This window comes from Physella acuta, unplaced genomic scaffold (assembly GCF_028476545.2).
Source record: "Physella acuta isolate Inbredline_101_S28 unplaced genomic scaffold, ASM2847654v3 ptg000181l, whole genome shotgun sequence".
Classification (NCBI taxonomy): Eukaryota; Metazoa; Mollusca; class Gastropoda; family Physidae; genus Physella; species Physella acuta.
Window position 1 is genome coordinate 484204 of NW_026731700.1, and position 17657 is coordinate 501860.

Consider the following 17657-nt stretch of genomic DNA (forward strand, 5'->3'; position numbering starts at 1 on the left):
AACTAAATCCTTGTTTTAGAATTTATTGTGGGTTGCATTTCGAATGCATAAACCAGATATAGGTTTTAATAACGTTTTAGAGATAAATTATGTTTCATTACAATTAAGGCACTTGATTTAAAAAATAAATATTAGAATTATCCAACAATGTGTGTAACAATATCACTTAAATTAATCATGAATACAAAAACATTGAGATTCTATTAATTTGCTCACAAAATTTTCACAAAGGATCAAATTAGCATATTAAGGTATGATAGATAAAACTATTTCAGTTCTATAAATACATTTTAAAATTATTATAACGAAATTACTTTTTCTTATTATACCTTTCATTTCTCTATTTTTTTTAACTGACCAAAACAATTATTTTTTAGCTTGAACATTAAATAAAAAATCTGGCACAGATATGAGTGAACACAAAGACAGGAGACTGAACTCCTGGCGCTGTCCAGCAGGCAGGCAGACAGCTGACCGGGTTAATGACCGGCATCTTTGATGATGTCTGGCTTCCAGTCAGGCTGCATGACTTCATTCAGCTCCCTGGCGTACAAGTCAAGTCTCTGAGTCATCTGTATAAAAATACATCAGTCACTTTATAAATGAGATTTTTTTAATCCTATTATTTTCTTGATTATTTTTAACATAAAATATTTTGCTAAATGGGAATAACGTGAAATGCTTGAACTATATGTATCACAAAAAGACTACACTCTAAGAATGATCTAGGCCTATACAACAGTAGCTCAGGTTGTTTGAGGCCTATACAACAGTAGCTCAGGTTGTTTGGTTATCTACTACAAATCTCCTCTGGCATTTTATACAGATTACAGATAATTCCTCAAAAAAATCTATAACTGTAACACTTACCCTGAAGCCCCATTTGTCCTTGACCTGTCTGCAGAGGTTAAGGTCAATTTCAGCTATAATTAGACCATCTTTAGTCCTAGAAAGGCCCTGGTAATTAAAAAAGAAAGGTGTACATTAATCAATACCATTTTAACTGGGTCAATGAATGAAGGTAATCAAACATACAACACCTGCCTGTGGTCACATGACATAATGACTTTATATGGTAACAAAGTTAATTTAATTCAACTTCTAAACTTATCATTTAGCTACTTGTAGCCAGCACCTAAAATAATTATTAAGCTACATGTAGCCATTTCTAAGCCGCTCATTAAGATAAATGTAGCAGTAACATATAAACTCATCATCTAACTACAGGCAACCACATCATCTTGCTACATCTAGCTACATGTAACCACATCATCTAGCTACATGTAACCACATCATCTAGCTACATGTAGCCACATCATCTAGCTACATGTAGCCACATCATCTAGCTACATGTAGCCACATCATCTAAACTCATCATCTAGCTACATGTAACCACATCATCTAGCTACATGTAACCACATCATCTAGCTACATGTAACCACATCATCTAGCTACATGTAACCACATCATCTAGCTACATGTAGCCACATCATCTAGCTACATGTAGCCACATCATCTAGCTACATGTAGCCACATCATCTAAACTCATCATCTAGCTACATGTAACCACATCATCTAGCTACATGTAACCACATCATCTAGCTACATGTAGCCACATCATCTAGCTACATGTAGCCACATCCTCGAGCTACATGTAGCCACATCATCTAAACTCATCATCTAGCTACATGTAGCCACATCCTCGAGCTACATGTAGCCACATCATCTAGCTACATGTAACCACATCATCTGGCTACATGTAGCCACATCATCTAGCTACATGTAGCCACATCATCTAGCTACATGTAGCCACATCATCTAGCTAAATGTAGCCACATCATCTAGCTACATGTAGCCACATCATCTAGCTACATGTAGCCACGTCATCTAAACTCATCATCTAGCTACATGAAGGCACATCATCTAGCTACATGTAGCCACATCATCTAGCTACATGTAGCCACATCATCTAAACTCATCGTCTAGCTACATGTAGCCACATCATCTAGCTACTTGTAGCCACATCCTCCAGCTACATGTAGCCACATCATCTAGCTACATGTAGCCACACCATCTAGCTACATGTAGCCACATCATCTAGCTACATGTAGCCACACCATCTAGCTACATGTAGCCACATCATCTAAACCCATCATCTAGCTACATGTAGCCACATCATGTAGCCGTAAATAACGCGATTAGCACAACGCGAATCGTCTGCTGGCACTTGTCCGACCGTTTAACATCTTATTTATGCTGACGTGGTTTTTCGACAAGATCCCTAGTCTATCACAGATTTTTTTTTTAGCTTGAGGCACACATACACTTTTAACTCCCCCCCTCCCGCCCCCACTTGAATAACGGGGGCGGCAGACGTTCACCCTGTTCCTGATAAAGACTAGCGGGTCCCAGCACACTGGCCCGGATCCCGGACACCCCGTCTCACAGAGGGTAACAAACGGCGCTCTATTTTCCGGACGTGTCCTACAAACCGGACCCGGTTGTTGAAATTATTTTTTTCCTGGCCCACCAGACGGTCGTGGCCCGCTTCTCACCCAGACAGAGGCGCGGCTGCGCATGCGTGTTAATTTGGTTTTTTTTTTTCTTTTTTTTTTTTAGCGGATGAGCGCGCGACTCAACGGAGATGACGTCAGCGCAAGTCTGGCTGACATCATTGTGTCGGAAATGAGAAAACTGGAACGCGAACGAAACAAAACACAACATGGTTTCAAAAGCAAGGAATGGGTGTAGAATTAGGATGAACTCCACTCAGTAACTGATTAAAAACCATAATCAACCATAGTCTAGATACAGTGCCTCTTGTATGCGCATCTCTTCGGGGGGGGGGGGGGGGGGGACACCCGACTTTCGCCTCCGCTCGGAGCATGTCCACGTCCACCCCCATCTCCTACCCCAGGAGGAATAGAAACAATTCAATTTTTTTTTTAAATAAAATAAAACGTGAATCAGTGCCCCCCCATACCCCCCCCCCCCCCGGAATTATTTTTCAAGTGCCTTCCACGGAAGTCTTAAGTGCTACCCCACGGAAGTTTCAAGTGCCCCCTCCCCCAGAGCAAAATGTCTGAAAGAACCCCTCAGTTTGAGTGACGTGCTTAACCTAACTTTTTGTCTTCAAATATGTCAGTACTATAAACAAGAGTAAACACTATTACATGATCAATGATTAGTCTATTTTGAGGAGACGTCTACTGTAAGCCAATATTTATATCTTTCTCTAAGTCCTCCATAAACAACGCATCACTCGCTCCTACGGGGAAAGGAGTGAGGGGGGGGGGGGTAATCAGACTCCTGTAATGATGTGTGTTGAGTTAAAAACCGAATTTTGTTTAGCCGTTATTTTTTTAACAATTAATGCGCTCACTGGTGGCTGAAGGGGAGGGTTGTGGTGGGCTGAGGTGGAACGTCATTGTGTGAGTGTTTGTGTGTGTGTGGGGGGGGGGGGTGTCTGACATGTTGTGACAATAGGGAAGGGGGAGGTAAAAATCGTTTTAAAGGGCGAGACGTCAATTATACCTGAGTCCAATTATGTCCCATGGTAATGACAATGGTTACAATGGGCGGACATAACGACACCAGGTCACTATACACTTAGGTAGGTAAGTGTCCATGTTTGCAAGAAGATGTCATTCAACCCCCCCCCCCTTATATGAAAATATTTAGGTATTATTAAATTAATTAAACATCTAATTTTGTTAAAGTTTATGTCACATAACATTGTCGTCGGAAATTGGTCTGTGTGTTAAGTTAACACATCGGTTTGATAGGAATTCGTGAAATTTTGCTCGGCAGTTTCGACCTGTGACAACGAGAATATGAATCAAGGTAAATGAATCTTGTAAAATTCAACAATCGAGTGAATAAGTTGAACACCACAAAATATGCTGGTCAACTTTTTCAGACAATCTGCGTGTCTTCTAAATTGACTTTTTTTTTAATTTAGTTATGATGTTAATAAATGTTATTTATATATTCTCAAGTTTAATTTGAATGTGATTTTTTAAATGACTGGAAACATATTGTTTCAAATAAGAAGGTCAATTGTTTCTAAAACGATTACAATTATTTGTACCAATTAGCCCAATTTATAATTGATATCTTGCGTTGCTAGTATCACCATAGTATCACGCGGGCATTACGATTAAAACGAACGGGTTATGTTTTCTTCTATCGTGTTCACTATATCAGAATTAGCGGTTGATCCAAAAATAACCTAAAGATAGTGACATACATTGTAAATGTAACACCTAGACCCCGCCTCTGAATTCGTCTACGCCGCTGAATGACACCCTTCCATGACAAGGTGGTTTGAACTTGACCCGGCACCCCAGAACAGACGACCCAAGTTCACACAGACGCCTGGGGCATGCCGGTACACACACACCGCCTGTAGTGCATGGCAGTGTGGAGGGGTCGCAACGTTCGCCTCCACGTTATTCACATGTGGGAGAATCCATTCCACCTCTCGGATAAGTTTTCACACTAGAACATATAATTCGCTGTTCCAACATAAGAGTATGACGAGAAATAAATTATAAAAGAATCTAATCTATGTAATGAAATAACCTGCATCAAATTTTAAATATAGATCTAGAGTAATCAATTTATTTTAAACAGATTGCGTCGTATGAACGTCGTATTATCACCCCTTAATTTTGAATTAAATTCGACACACTCTATTATAAATAAATGTCTTTAGAATAGCCCATGTTATCAACCAGGGGTGTTAGGATAGAGAAAAATGCGCCGCCGAGGCTACGAGATGGTACAGCCCTGCGTGTTTAAAAATAACCGCAGGCGGATATTTTACGTATTATCTGGGTCAGTACATCTCGGTCACGATGACATGAGCTCCAACATGGGAAATCGATTTCAATCAAAAACTTTTTTTTAATGTTAATAGCAGCACGGTAATGAGGGGCTTAAAATGTCAGCGTTCTGCAGAAACACTCGGTTACGTGGCACGAAGGGCTCCTCATGGAAACCTACATAATCTCGAAGCGAAGCCTAATTTGGCAGAGGCGTATCCCTGCTAATAGCTTGTAAAATGAGGATACGACAATGAAAGTTGTAATACTCAAGCGGGATTATTTGTCAAACTGAACATCAGACATCAAGGGATGTGTCATTATAAAACAAACATGTCCATATGGGTCGTCACATAATCTTAGCACTCCCCCACAGTCCCTCCTATCTGCACACGTCGCCACAAAAAGCCCCCCCCCCACCATTACTTAATCAAACCTCAGCGACCACACCCTCCTGTATGTCCCACATACACTAAGTCATTATTCAATCAAAACTTGTTTTTTGTTTATTCCATAGCGTGCATGGTTATGCATGAAGTTTGGTTATTTTAAATAATAAATATATGTTACGTAGTATTATCAATATATATTTGTATCCCCCCTCCCCCTTGCCCCATAAGTCGAACGTAGCTTCTGGTCAGAAAGATATAGACTTCTCCCCTTAAGTGTGAAATCTTTATGGCAGAACCTTGCCCCCCCCCCCTTTTTCCGGGACACTTTCTTTCAGACATTTTTCTTCGAAAATTTTTGAGAAGGGGGTGGGTTCAAACCCTTCCGGCGCCCGGGGACAATGTTTCAATTTGGCGCCCGCCCACCCCCCATATTTATTTTTTTAAATTTATAATGCAAAACTGCAGCTAAAATGAGGTTTTAATTTTTTTTCAACCCATTTTGGCGCCCCTATGGTCGGCGCCCGGGGACATGTACCCCCACCCCCTACGCCTTTGGATTAGCCTTTGTAGATTAGCCCTAATTAAATCCTTTGATGTCTGAATAAGAGAAAAGTGTTGTTGTTTTTTAAACTGCCATTATCAATTGTTGTTTTGTTCTAAAAGAGCTCCCACAGTGACCTATATCGATATCTACAAGTCGGATAACAAAAATCAGTTCGACAGGTTGATAAAGTAGGTAACATTAATAGATACAGATCGCAAACGAACACCCCCTTTTTAGGAAGAGTCAATTATACCTTCACCAGGAGGTATTGCGTGGCCGCCAACAGACTTCCGAAAATAGGGGTACTAGGTTGTTAGTAGTATTGTAATCTCTGGGTTAGGGTTATGGTAGGACTTGAGTTAAGGTTTGGGTTAGCATTAGCCTGGACACTAGAAACTCATATTTGTATTTAGTAAACGACAAGTAAACTGAGAACCCCTTTTTATTAAAATTATGTTTTGGCAGTAGGTAAAGTTAACAGTTAAAACTTGCAAATGAACAAACAACCCCTTATAAGTAGAGTCAATGATATCATAACCTTATTTTTAAATGATATATAAATATTATAAATACGTAAGAAAAGCGATAGTTTAGCTAAATTGAGTACCGTAACATGCCTCGGCAAGATTATCCGGATCATCAACTATCGATTTAAAACCCATCAGTATCAGATCGCCAAGACTAGGCCAAAGATCATTCATCAGACAGTATGACCCCATTAGTTAACCTAACAATTTAAAAAATATACAACAATATAACGTGAACGGACAGACAGCTTTACGGTCCAATCAAGTCCGAACACAACAGACCACGTATCCTGCTGACCTGCTATCACTTGTCACTTTAACCTTCCGCGTCCAATCGCGGCACAATTCCCCCTCGTGACCCGGCGCGCGGCGTGTAAGTGCATGAAATGTTGACCCACATTACCCACCCCGTGGACCGTGGGTCACGGCCCCGCCGCTGACGAACTCTAGCCCATTTTGTGCGGAGTGAGCGAGAACTCAGAGGCGAGGCGGATGTCCTACAACTCGGCGGACGCGTGTACTCTTCGCACCGAGCTAACGGTGCAGGCAAGTCAAGCTACAGTACTGAACGGACCGCCTAGAGTACGCTGGGAGGGGCTTCGTGCACTTGGTTCACGCGGGATCGGCCAAATCAGGAACGGTCATTCGATTGAGGGGTGTGCGGGTCCACGGGTGAAATAATGGACTCGTCCAATTCTATTCCGGACGTGTCATGTCGTATTACGTGTTTATAAATAGAGATGTATTTTTGTAATGAATAATATCAATAAAATGTATAGGCCATTGAGAACTCCCATTATCAGTGTCCGAAACTGGACTCATACAAAATTAGGTTTGTTAGGTTGTTAGTAGTATTGTCACTAATAAAATAAATCTAAAACCAACTTTAGTTATAAGGAAATAAATTAACAATTTAGGGCTTAGACTAACTGTTGACATTTGCGAGCTAGGTTAATTTTTAGTTAACTGCCAGTTACCTAACACCAATTTAGTGACTTATAATTCCATATAAGCCCAAAGCCTTACTTTTATTCAACTCGACCACTGTACATCGCTAAAAGGGGTTGAAGATAATAGTTGTTTTAAAGCTTCACACCCCCTGTTAAATAATGAGATGAACCAAGACAAGACATGTTGGCCTACGTGTTAACAAGCCTTGCGATCTACCTGCGGGGGAGTGGAGATAATTAGATTCGGCTCTAAGCCACAAAGGGATTTACCTAATTCGTGTGGGGATTACCGGGCTGTGGTAGTAGGTGATTAACACCCACCACTTGCCTTACTTTACCTGATAGCCGAGGTAAGCCTCTGTAGGTGACTAACACCTATAAGCTCTCCTCTTTACTTATCAGCGTCTAGGGTTATGGGATATTAAGATGTACTTGTACGTCTGTTACGGGGGATAGGGAGATAGACAGGGATAGCTTTGTTCTAAAGGGGGGGGGGGGTAAATTATCCGGGGAGGTACCTGACAACTGACATTAAGCTGCATGGTTATTTAGTGTTGGGTTTAGGAGTACAGTCCATTTGTAATTGGGCTGAGGGGGGGGGAGGAAGGTAATAAACAGGGGGTAACTGACCTGGAGTAATGTCAGGGGGAGGAATGACCGGGAGTAACTGAAGGGGGGAGGGGTGGAACTCCCGAAAAGTAGAGTGGTGCGGGGTTTTTTTTAATACAGCTATCTTCACATGTGTAGTCTCTGGCTCAACCTTTCGTATAACTTAAGGGTTAAATTATATTTACCTTTGATGGGCCTATTAAATACATTTTAAATTAAGATGAAATATACGGTACAAAAAATTCTATTTTGTTAAATATATTATTATCCTATTCATTTCTTTTACTAGGCAGCATGAATCACATTTTCTAATAATTTAATACATTTTAAAATCGATCCTTTTCGCGAAACAACGCTTGTGATCTTTATTTGTTAACAGAACTAAGGGGTCATCTAACATGAATTCACGCTTTTTTAAAACTATCTCTACCTCCCCCTTCCCCTCTGTCACACATCGTCACAAAAAAAGCTAGACCCATCACCTAAAATGCCATCCCATCTCGGCTTACAACCCCCCCCCCCCTCAACATCAGTGTTTCTTCCAGACTTTTTTCTCCGGGGGGTGGGCACTTGAAATTTTCGGGGGGGGGGGGGGGGCGGTAGACTTTCTTCGGGGGGGGGGCGGACACTGTTAAAAGTATATATTTTCAATATAAATTATATAAATTTCATTTCGCTCGGGGGGGGGGGGGGCGGTAAAAAAATTTCGGGGGGTCTAAGCCCCCCCCCCCCCCCCCCGAAGAGATGCCTGGAAGAAACTCTGCTCAACATAGCAACTGAATTTTTTATGACATCGATTTTTTTTTCCTAAAATTTGACTGAGCTCTGTCAACATAGAGTATTTTTTTCAATTCCTATTACTTTTTATAAAAACAATTTTTCTAAAATGAGAAATAACGGTTAACATTCAGTTTCTAACATTACGTTTTCAAATTTCAAAATGTTAAAGAGTAACGACATACTATCTGCATCCCCTCCCCCTGATCTCACATTGTCCCACAAAATTACGGATCCCTCTCCCCTCATCGAGAGTGAAGTCATGGACGACCCCCTAACACCAGTATGAATACATGAAAGAATGTAGGGGGGGGGAGTTGTGCAACAAATGTAAATCAGCAGACCGCAAAATCTATTTCGTAAGAAAGCCAAGGCCAAGTATTCTGGCAGATCGGGCTTAGTTCTATATATAGACTGTCTATCTACATGGTAAAATAAACCGGTACGTCATTTCGTTTGTGTTTGTTTTTAATCAAGATGGGGAAAACCCCTGTGACAAAATAAATCTGCTGTCAGTTTGTGAACCCGACGTAACACGACACATCCGCTAGAACTAACAATAGCCTCACCCCTGTGTACTAGCTGAATGTCGTTCAGCTCCAATCGCGCAGCTAGCATACACCAACGCAATCTGACCTACCCTTGACGTCACATGTACATGGGCTGGTCCATTATTTGAAGAGCAACTGGCATTGTATTGATTTGAAAGAAACCGAGACAGGGATGTCAGCTTTACAGTTAAAGAGCGGCAAGTCACGAAGCGATAAAAGGTGAACAGGGGCGTAGCCTATCATAAAACGAGGTCGTAAGGGGGGTCCTACTGTTCACCTTACGTGACCCATTTGTAACAGAGACAAAGTGATGTCCAAATAAAAACATATTTAAAAACAAAATTATAATAACATGCTTATGCACTGAAAATAAGAGGATAAAACTAATTTGCTTTTTTAATAAAAGCATTGGTTACTAAAATAAATATCTTATGAGAGAGGAACAGAAATGCCTTTATTAAAGTTTTATTTTCTTACACTTATATTTTATATATATTTTTATATTTGTTTTATTTACCAGCTTTAGTAATTCGTCCAAAATAAGTTGACACTACATACGCTACAACTAAAAATATGCGCGTTTAAAAACCAGAAATAGTGTTTCTTCAGACTTTTTTCTCCGGGGGTGCACTTGAAATTTTCGAGGGGGGGGGGGGGAGACAACAACTATTTCCGGAGGGGGGTGAAGAGAGACGGAAGAGATGCCTGGAAGAAACTCTGACCAGAACAGTAGAGATTTGATACTAAATTAAGGAATTTATTAAAATTAAATATATATATATATATATATATATATATATATTTTAAATTGCATTGTCATCAAAGAGGAAGGTATCTGCAAAGTCTGAAGGCTATGTCTGTATTAGAAGTGGGCCAAAATTAAGTTACAAGACTTGCCATATCCCACGAACAAACCTTAAGACCTAAATAAAAGCTTGTAAAAAAAAATTAGAACTTCGTTTCCCGGATCACGAATTTGGTGCATTCCATTCAAATTTAATTGTTTTTTTTTTTTGTTGAAATTTTCAAGAAACATTATTGCTAATAAAAACTTAAAACTTAATTACTTTTTTTTTATTTCTGCCAAATTTAACTTTTTAGAGGAAATTCTCTACTTTTAAGGGAACTAAATGTATTTTTAAGTAGCATTTTGTAAACAGTTAAAACATTTTTCGTTATTTAAACAACCCAACTTATGGCCCGATCATATAGAACTACACGACAATGCATAAATATCTGTCGACTCGGACAATCAGCTAGAAATTTTTAAATATAGGATCTAAATAAAACCAACTAACAACAGTCTTTCTAAACGTGGTTTATCCACAGCGCGCCACCTCTGAAAACCGTGATTTTAAAGTCAAGTCCATCAACCTGACACCCCTCCATTCAGCACAGCAGGGGTGATACGGTAGTTGGACTCGTCCTGTCTCAGCTATGCTTGTCCTAGATGTTAGCGACCAGTCGATAAAGTCTAAAGTAGTACGGGGCGCATCGGAGCAGTGGGTCGCTGGTGGGTCAAACCATTTCAAATCGGGGTTAGTGGTAGACGGGGCAGTGGGGCAAACCATTAACGGGGATAGTGGTGTGCGTCACGACACGTCCTACTTCCAGACGACTAACCGTACCCACGTAATCCTACTGCTGGTCGTAGCATCGTTAAAATGTGTACTTTATTTCCTAGGTTCAGTGATATATTCAGGGCTTCTTAAGTTAGAATTGTTTTTATATTAATAATGGACAGGTTCCCAAACAATTTCTAGTAGCGACCCCTACTTATAAAAGCTAAGTGACCTGTGACCCCCATACTTTTAAATATTTTGTTTGGTTTAGTATACAAGTTGGCGACATCCATAAAATTCCTTGGGATCGTGACCGATAGATTCGGGGACCCGTGGGGTTTAATTACGGTCAAGGGAAAAAAAAACAAAGAAAGTAATCACAGAAAGTCTACCGCCCCCCTTTCCCCCCCCCCCCCCCCCCCGCTATGTAAGAATAAGCTAATATGGTTGGCAGACAAGTAGCCGTATAGTTGTATAGAAGAACAGCATTAGTTGTATGTGTATGTAATATTCATAGTAGGTGATACTATTTAGTCTTTGCTAGTTTGATATAAAGTACTCCTATACAGAAAGAAGTGAAAATAAAATCGAGCAATAGGTTAGCCTTATCTACATAGTCTTAGATATAGGATGGCTAACTAAAGTCAAGACTACCAGTAAACGGTTGTCCATAAACTACGTCACACTCCTAGGTGAGAGGGATACCAAGAATTTTGTGATGATGTATGGGGAGGGAGTCAGAAATTGTGACGTCACATTTTTGCTAGTGTTAAAAGCTGATTTTTAACCGCTGTTTCACGTTTTGAAAAGTTTTTATGGTAAAATTAAAAATGATTAGTAAACAAAATTTTGACTGAGCTCAGGAAATATAAAAGAAATCGTGCTTTAAAAAACTAAAAAATGAAATTTTTTAAGGGAAGGGGGCCTGAGGCAGGACATCATTTGTAGATGTTTGTAGAGGGGAAAGGGGGGGGGTAAAAAATCGAAAAATTAAAATTATGTTTTCTGAGACTAGTATTACAACAGATCATATAAAAAGAACTTTTAAGATTTCCCAATTACAACACTTCAGATTATAAAACGTAACCATAAATTGCAGCAAAAAAGTGTTAATTTATATTCAGGGGAAATAGCTATGTAAATAGATTGTATGAACGTAAAGGAGTGTTGTCTCCCTTGCAGATCAATAATTTACTTAGGAAAAAATATCAGTGAATATGACAGCTGGTTATTTAGTTCGATTACAAACGATATTGGACGGCAATCTGTACTGGTCTTTAAGGACATACAAAGACCAGAACTAAATAGAAACGATTTTTAGAAGGCTGATGAACACATGCTTCAAAAACCAACAGCTTCCATACCAAATATGCACATTTTGGTTTTGAAACAAATGATCTTGTAATTTGTCACTTTGAACTATTTCTGCCAATATTGGGTTTGATGAGTTTTGCCAGTATAACCTAATAAATGGTGTTTGACCTACTTACCGGTGTCCTGCTACCATCAGGTCCAGCAACATAGCTTGATCCTGGGGTATAAAAAAAAAATTGTCCAGTTGTTACATGAGAATAAATTAATCTACAAAATCTAACACTAACTGAGAATATACAATAATCTACAAAACCTAACACTAACTGAGAATATACAATAAATCACAAAAATAATATCAGACATTTAAAAAAATACAGCAATTTTTCTTTTAATTGAGGCAATTAAGAATGCAAATTTTAACAAAAGATTAGCCACACCCTCTCTACTTGTATAGCTTGTGTCGGAATAATACTTTAAAGCCTTGGTTAGAGAAAGGATGAGGGTTGAGTTTAGGTTTGTAAACGTCGTATAATTAATTAAAAGGACTCTATTGTGTTAGTATCATCATCTTTTCTCGTTCGAGCCCAAGACATGTGGGGCAGATGAAGAAGAGTTCATCTGTTTCAATGACCTCGGCACACAAGGGGTTAGTGTGGTCAGCACTATGCACAGCGCAATTGTTTCCCTAACAGAAGTAGGTACCCATCTAGGTGGAATAAGGGACGTCTTACAAACTCAAACCCAGAGTCCAAACTTGGGACTTTCAGGTTTGTAGTTTAGTTCTCAGCCATACTGTCCTTCATTGTGTTAGTATAGCTAATCAATATTATCAGCCATACTGTCCTTCATTGTGTTAGTATAGCTAATCAATATTACCAGCCATACTGTCCTTTATTGTGTTAGTATAGCTAATCAATATTACCAGCCATACTGTCCTTCATTGTGTTAGTATAGCTAATCAATATTATCAGCCATACTGTCCTTTATTGTGTTAGTATAGCTAATCAATATTATCAGCTTCTTCTTCTTCTTCTTCGTTCTTAATTTTTAGTGTTTGGAAGGGATCGAGCCTTATCTTCCAGATATCTTTTTTCGAATTTATCAACCATGAGCTTTGCCGACTCGACCATGCTTCCATCACAATTAAGCGTTACGTGTCAACTGGTTGTGCGCCATTAAGGCCATTGACTCCGATTTCAGCCTGCTTTTCTTTTTGGATTTGCTTCCATAGCCTTTGTCCAACCAAGAACAATCTACAAGGCAGCAGATGTTTGTTTTTGGAGTTGTCTCTCCTAGAAGAGTGGCTGTCCCCAGTTAACGAGCCTCATCAGCCCGAGGGTTCGAACTCGAGACTTTTCGGTTTAGCAACCATGAACTTTACCGACTCGACCACGCCAACCCCAATATTATCAGCCATACTGTCCTTTATTGTGTTAGTATAGCTAATCAATATTATCAGCCATACTGTCCTTCATTGTGTTAGTATAGCTAATCAATATTATCAGCCATACTGTCCTTTATTGTGTTAGTATAGCTAATCAATATTATTAGCCATACTGTCCTTCATTGTGTTAGTATAGCTAATCAATATTATCAGCCATACTGTCCTTCATTGTGTTAGTATAGCTAATCAATATTATTATTTTATTGTAACTTTTTTTATTTTGCTTATCCTTACCATAAAAGTGTCCAAAGTCTTTGTGAGCTATAATAAAAAAAAAATTTTAAAAAGAAATTAAAACATAGAACTTTCAAAAACTGCAGAACAATGCATAATATTAGATCTCAGGTAACCTTAACAAGGCCAGAAGTAAAATACTTGTACACATTTTTATAGTGTTATCCATTATTATATGTTAACTTGAATGAAAAAGTTAACCACCAACCAGGTTTCTTGTCCCCTGATGTAAATTCATGCTCAAAGATTTCCTGAAAAAATAAAGTGCAATTTTTTAATAATAATTTTAAACTTTGTTAAAATAGGTTTTCTAATTGGAATAAGAAAAACGTTGAAAAATAAACTAACTGATAAAAATTAACAAAGAAATCGTACCGTTCCAACACGATTGATACCACAAGTAAAGTAACTGTTAGCGATCGCAGCATTTCTTGCTTCTATTGGCCATAGAGGTTCACTGTTTTGCGGGGAAGATAAAACCAAATAAATAAATTTAAAAACCTAAAAATAAAAACAAATAAAAGCCATGTTGTGGTAATAAAATTTATAAGGGACTTCAATGGGTTAAAAATAGATCAAAATTTTAAAATGTTTCTTATTTTAGTAGGCTTACCTCAGTCCTCCCACAGTGGCTGAAGGTATTTTAGTAGGCTTATCTCAGTCCTCCCACAATGGCTGAAGGTATTTTAGGAGGCTTACCTCAGTCCTCCCACAATGGCTGAAGGTATTTTAGTAGGCTTACCTCAGTCCTCCCACAGTGGCTGAAGGTATTTTAGTAGGCTTACCTCAGTCCTCCCACAGTGGCTGAAGGTATTTTAGTAGGCTTACCTCAGTCCTCCCACAGTGGCTGAAGGTATTTTAGTAGGCTTACCTCAGTCCTCCCACAGTGGCTGAAGGTATTTTAGTAGGCTTACCTCAGTCCTCCCACAGTGGCTGAAGGTATTTTAGTAGGCTTACCTTAGTCCTCCCACAGTGGCTGAAGGTATTTTAGTAGGCTTATCTCAGTCCTCCCACAGTGGCTGAAGGTATTTTAGTAGGCTTACCTTAGTCCTCCCACAGTGGCTGAAGGTATTTTAGTAGGCTTACCTCAGTCCTCCCACAGTGGCTGAAGGGTTGAAGACAATCTCTGCTCCGTTGACTCCATACATCATCCAGTTCTGGGGATGGTGGCGACCATAGCATATGTTGATCCCTATCTTGCCTAAATATAACAAGTATGTTGGTTGTACTATAAGTATAATGTTGCTGGTTGTACTATAATGTTGCTGGTTGTACTTTAATGATCTACCATCTCAAAGAACATGCTCAGATAACATTTTATTTTAAGTTATATCATTTTTTTGTATTGGTTGTCAAAATAATTTTAATTTCTAATATCATTTTAAGTGTCTAGATGATAAGCACATATAATGCTTTAATACAACGGATGTATAGGATACTTTACCAAACTGTGTCTGAAACACTCGATGTCCAGTATCCCCCTCCATGTAATATGTAGACTGAAAGATTCACAAAAGATTTAGCTTTTTGTAAACCAGATTACTAATTTTGTTTTTTTTTAAATATAAAACTTACAAGTAAATGTATCTTGGTAAGATAAATTAAATGACTGAGAGTAAATAGTCCCTGCCAATTGGCGTAGGAATTTTTAAATAGCATGTGATCATGTTATTTCTTTAAGTCACAGACTAGATAAACAATGATCTAAAACTTATTAGTAACTACTTAGATTTGGACCTGTATGACAGAAAAAACTTTCCAATAATATAAACTTATAAACTTATCTTCCAATATCATCAGTATATGGGCAACAACTCCCATTATAAAATAATTGACAAAAATAGGGCAATAGAACTTTACAGACATACACAAGCTCAGCTTACCTCATTAAAGTCCCCTACCCTTGGGATATGATTTTTTCTTGATTTTCCCAAAACTTTGCCAGTGTTAGAGATGACCACTGAAACAAATTAGGGTCCAGTAATTTTACTATGACTTTAATTAGAAAAACACACCAGTCATTACACTGACCATACCTGCTGTGTTGGCTAAAATATCTCCATGGTCTTCATCCCGCTCCAATATAGGGGAGATAATCACCATGTTGTATTGCGCTGCAAGCTAAAAAATAATTAGTATTAAAACACATTTTAAACCAATTACACTAGATATTTGGACAGAATTCACTAATTAGGATAACCTAAATTCTATTTTATTTTTAGAACTAGACTTCTAAGGCTTAATAAACAATTTTTTACTACAATTTCTGAGTTCTTATGAAACAAAACAATTATTCTACTAGATAACAATTTGTTAGAGACAGGCTAAGTACTAAGATAAGACCTTCCTGTGTTTCTACAAATTATATTTCCAATGAACATTTACAGTGTCTAGGTGACTTAAGCTTACAGACTGTATGATACAGGTCAGCTCAATAAATATGCTAATCTTAAAAGCAATCTTTCCATCACAGTGTGCCTTGTATCAATTAGGTAAGACAATAAACCATAGTTCACTGACCTCTTGCAAGAATTTAGTACTTGGGCCAGACTCTGCTGACTCAGCTAGTTCACACCAAGGCTGCTTCTCTCTCGTGCAGAAGGCAAATGGCATGGCTAAAAATAGAACATTTCCGTTTTTCTTCACAGTGGCAACATAATTTTACAATTTTAGTATTTTGTTTTGCTAAATTTGGTGCAAGCTTTTCATAAAATAATAATTTTAAATCAAGTCACCATAAGGGCACACTTGTCATCAGTAAATAATGAATGTTATATTGTATTTAAATCCTACTGCTTTAGGTGCAATCCATCAATGATTTTTAACTCACCCCCTCCTTTATCATTACATAAAGCCACCCCCCTCCCCCCACCTTTGAAATGACACATCACATCTCAGCCTACAATCCCCCACCCTCTCCTCCTCAAAATAGCAGTGTTGTTTTTTTTAAACATCAATAACTTCCTAAAATATTTTTCTGTAGTTTGTCAACATTGTGTAGAATAATCCATTTAAATAATATTTTACAAAAACAACCTAAAAAATTTTTAAAAGCAAAAGTGTATCATCATACTTTCTGAACTCAGTCACTACACTGTCACAAAATTCCAAACTCTCTCCTTAGAGTTTACATCTTTTATAGAACACCACTTAATAATTAACTAATGTCTTAAATCTTATTGTTTGCTAATACCACCACTTACTCCAAGCTTCTTGCAGGCATACAACATTCACCTTGCACAGTGCTGCACATTGAATAATTTCAGCAATTCTTTTGAAAATGGCATCTCTCTGGTCAAGAAGAAATTATAAAATTTTCAGATAAACTCACAAGTGACAGTGCTAACAGTGGTTGTCAGTTTTCCTGGCAACAATAATGTCAGTCAAGACTTTAAGACTTAAATAATTAAATTTTTTCTTTAAACATGGAAAATTTACAATTTTTTTTACCCCTTCCCATTTTACATAGTTCATAAAAAGTAATCCTTAATTATCCTTTAGTATGGTATTAAAATCTATTTCTCATGTATAATACACTTTCTAACTGGGGTGGCATTTCTTCCAATTTCAATGAAAAAAATTGCTTTCAGGTACAAGCAATTTGACATACAAGCAATGTTACTGAATGAATTAAACTGATATCTCGAGGTACCACAGGACTTTTACTATAGTCTACCCCCCCCCCCCCCCCCACCCTCCCTTCCCGGCGCCGGGGACAAACTTTTCGATTTGCACCCCCCTCAAACTTTCGATTTGCACCCCCCCCCCCCCCACCTCGAGATTTCGATTTACACCCCTCTCAACCTTGCAATTTATTTTTCCAACCCATTTTGGCGCCGCGGACATATGTCCCCCCCCCCCTGGCTACTGCCTCCCCTTTCCCTAGTTTAAGGTATCCGAGAGAAACATTGCCCAAAGGTTGTGTTC

The 17657-nt window shown here is 38.5% G+C and overlaps 1 protein-coding gene across 1 annotated transcript in view; it reads right to left on the reverse strand.

Annotated features, from left to right (window-relative positions):
* The window catches only part of LOC131936580 (beta-ureidopropionase-like), an 18507-nt gene continuing 850 nt past the window's right edge, over positions 1-17657 (reverse strand). Inside the window, exons 3-14 of the mRNA XM_059293629.1 lie at positions 16934-17021; positions 16251-16345; positions 15767-15851; positions 15614-15690; positions 15175-15229; positions 14817-14931; positions 14106-14187; positions 13939-13981; positions 13731-13757; positions 12229-12269; positions 871-957; positions 1-572 (exon numbers count right to left, since the gene is read on the reverse strand). Coding sequence (XP_059149612.1) covers positions 480-572; positions 871-957; positions 12229-12269; positions 13731-13757; positions 13939-13981; positions 14106-14187; positions 14817-14931; positions 15175-15229; positions 15614-15690; positions 15767-15851; positions 16251-16345; positions 16934-17021 — 888 coding nt within the window. The 3' untranslated portion in view covers positions 1-479. The remainder of the gene's footprint in view (positions 573-870; positions 958-12228; positions 12270-13730; positions 13758-13938; positions 13982-14105; positions 14188-14816; positions 14932-15174; positions 15230-15613; positions 15691-15766; positions 15852-16250; positions 16346-16933; positions 17022-17657) is intronic.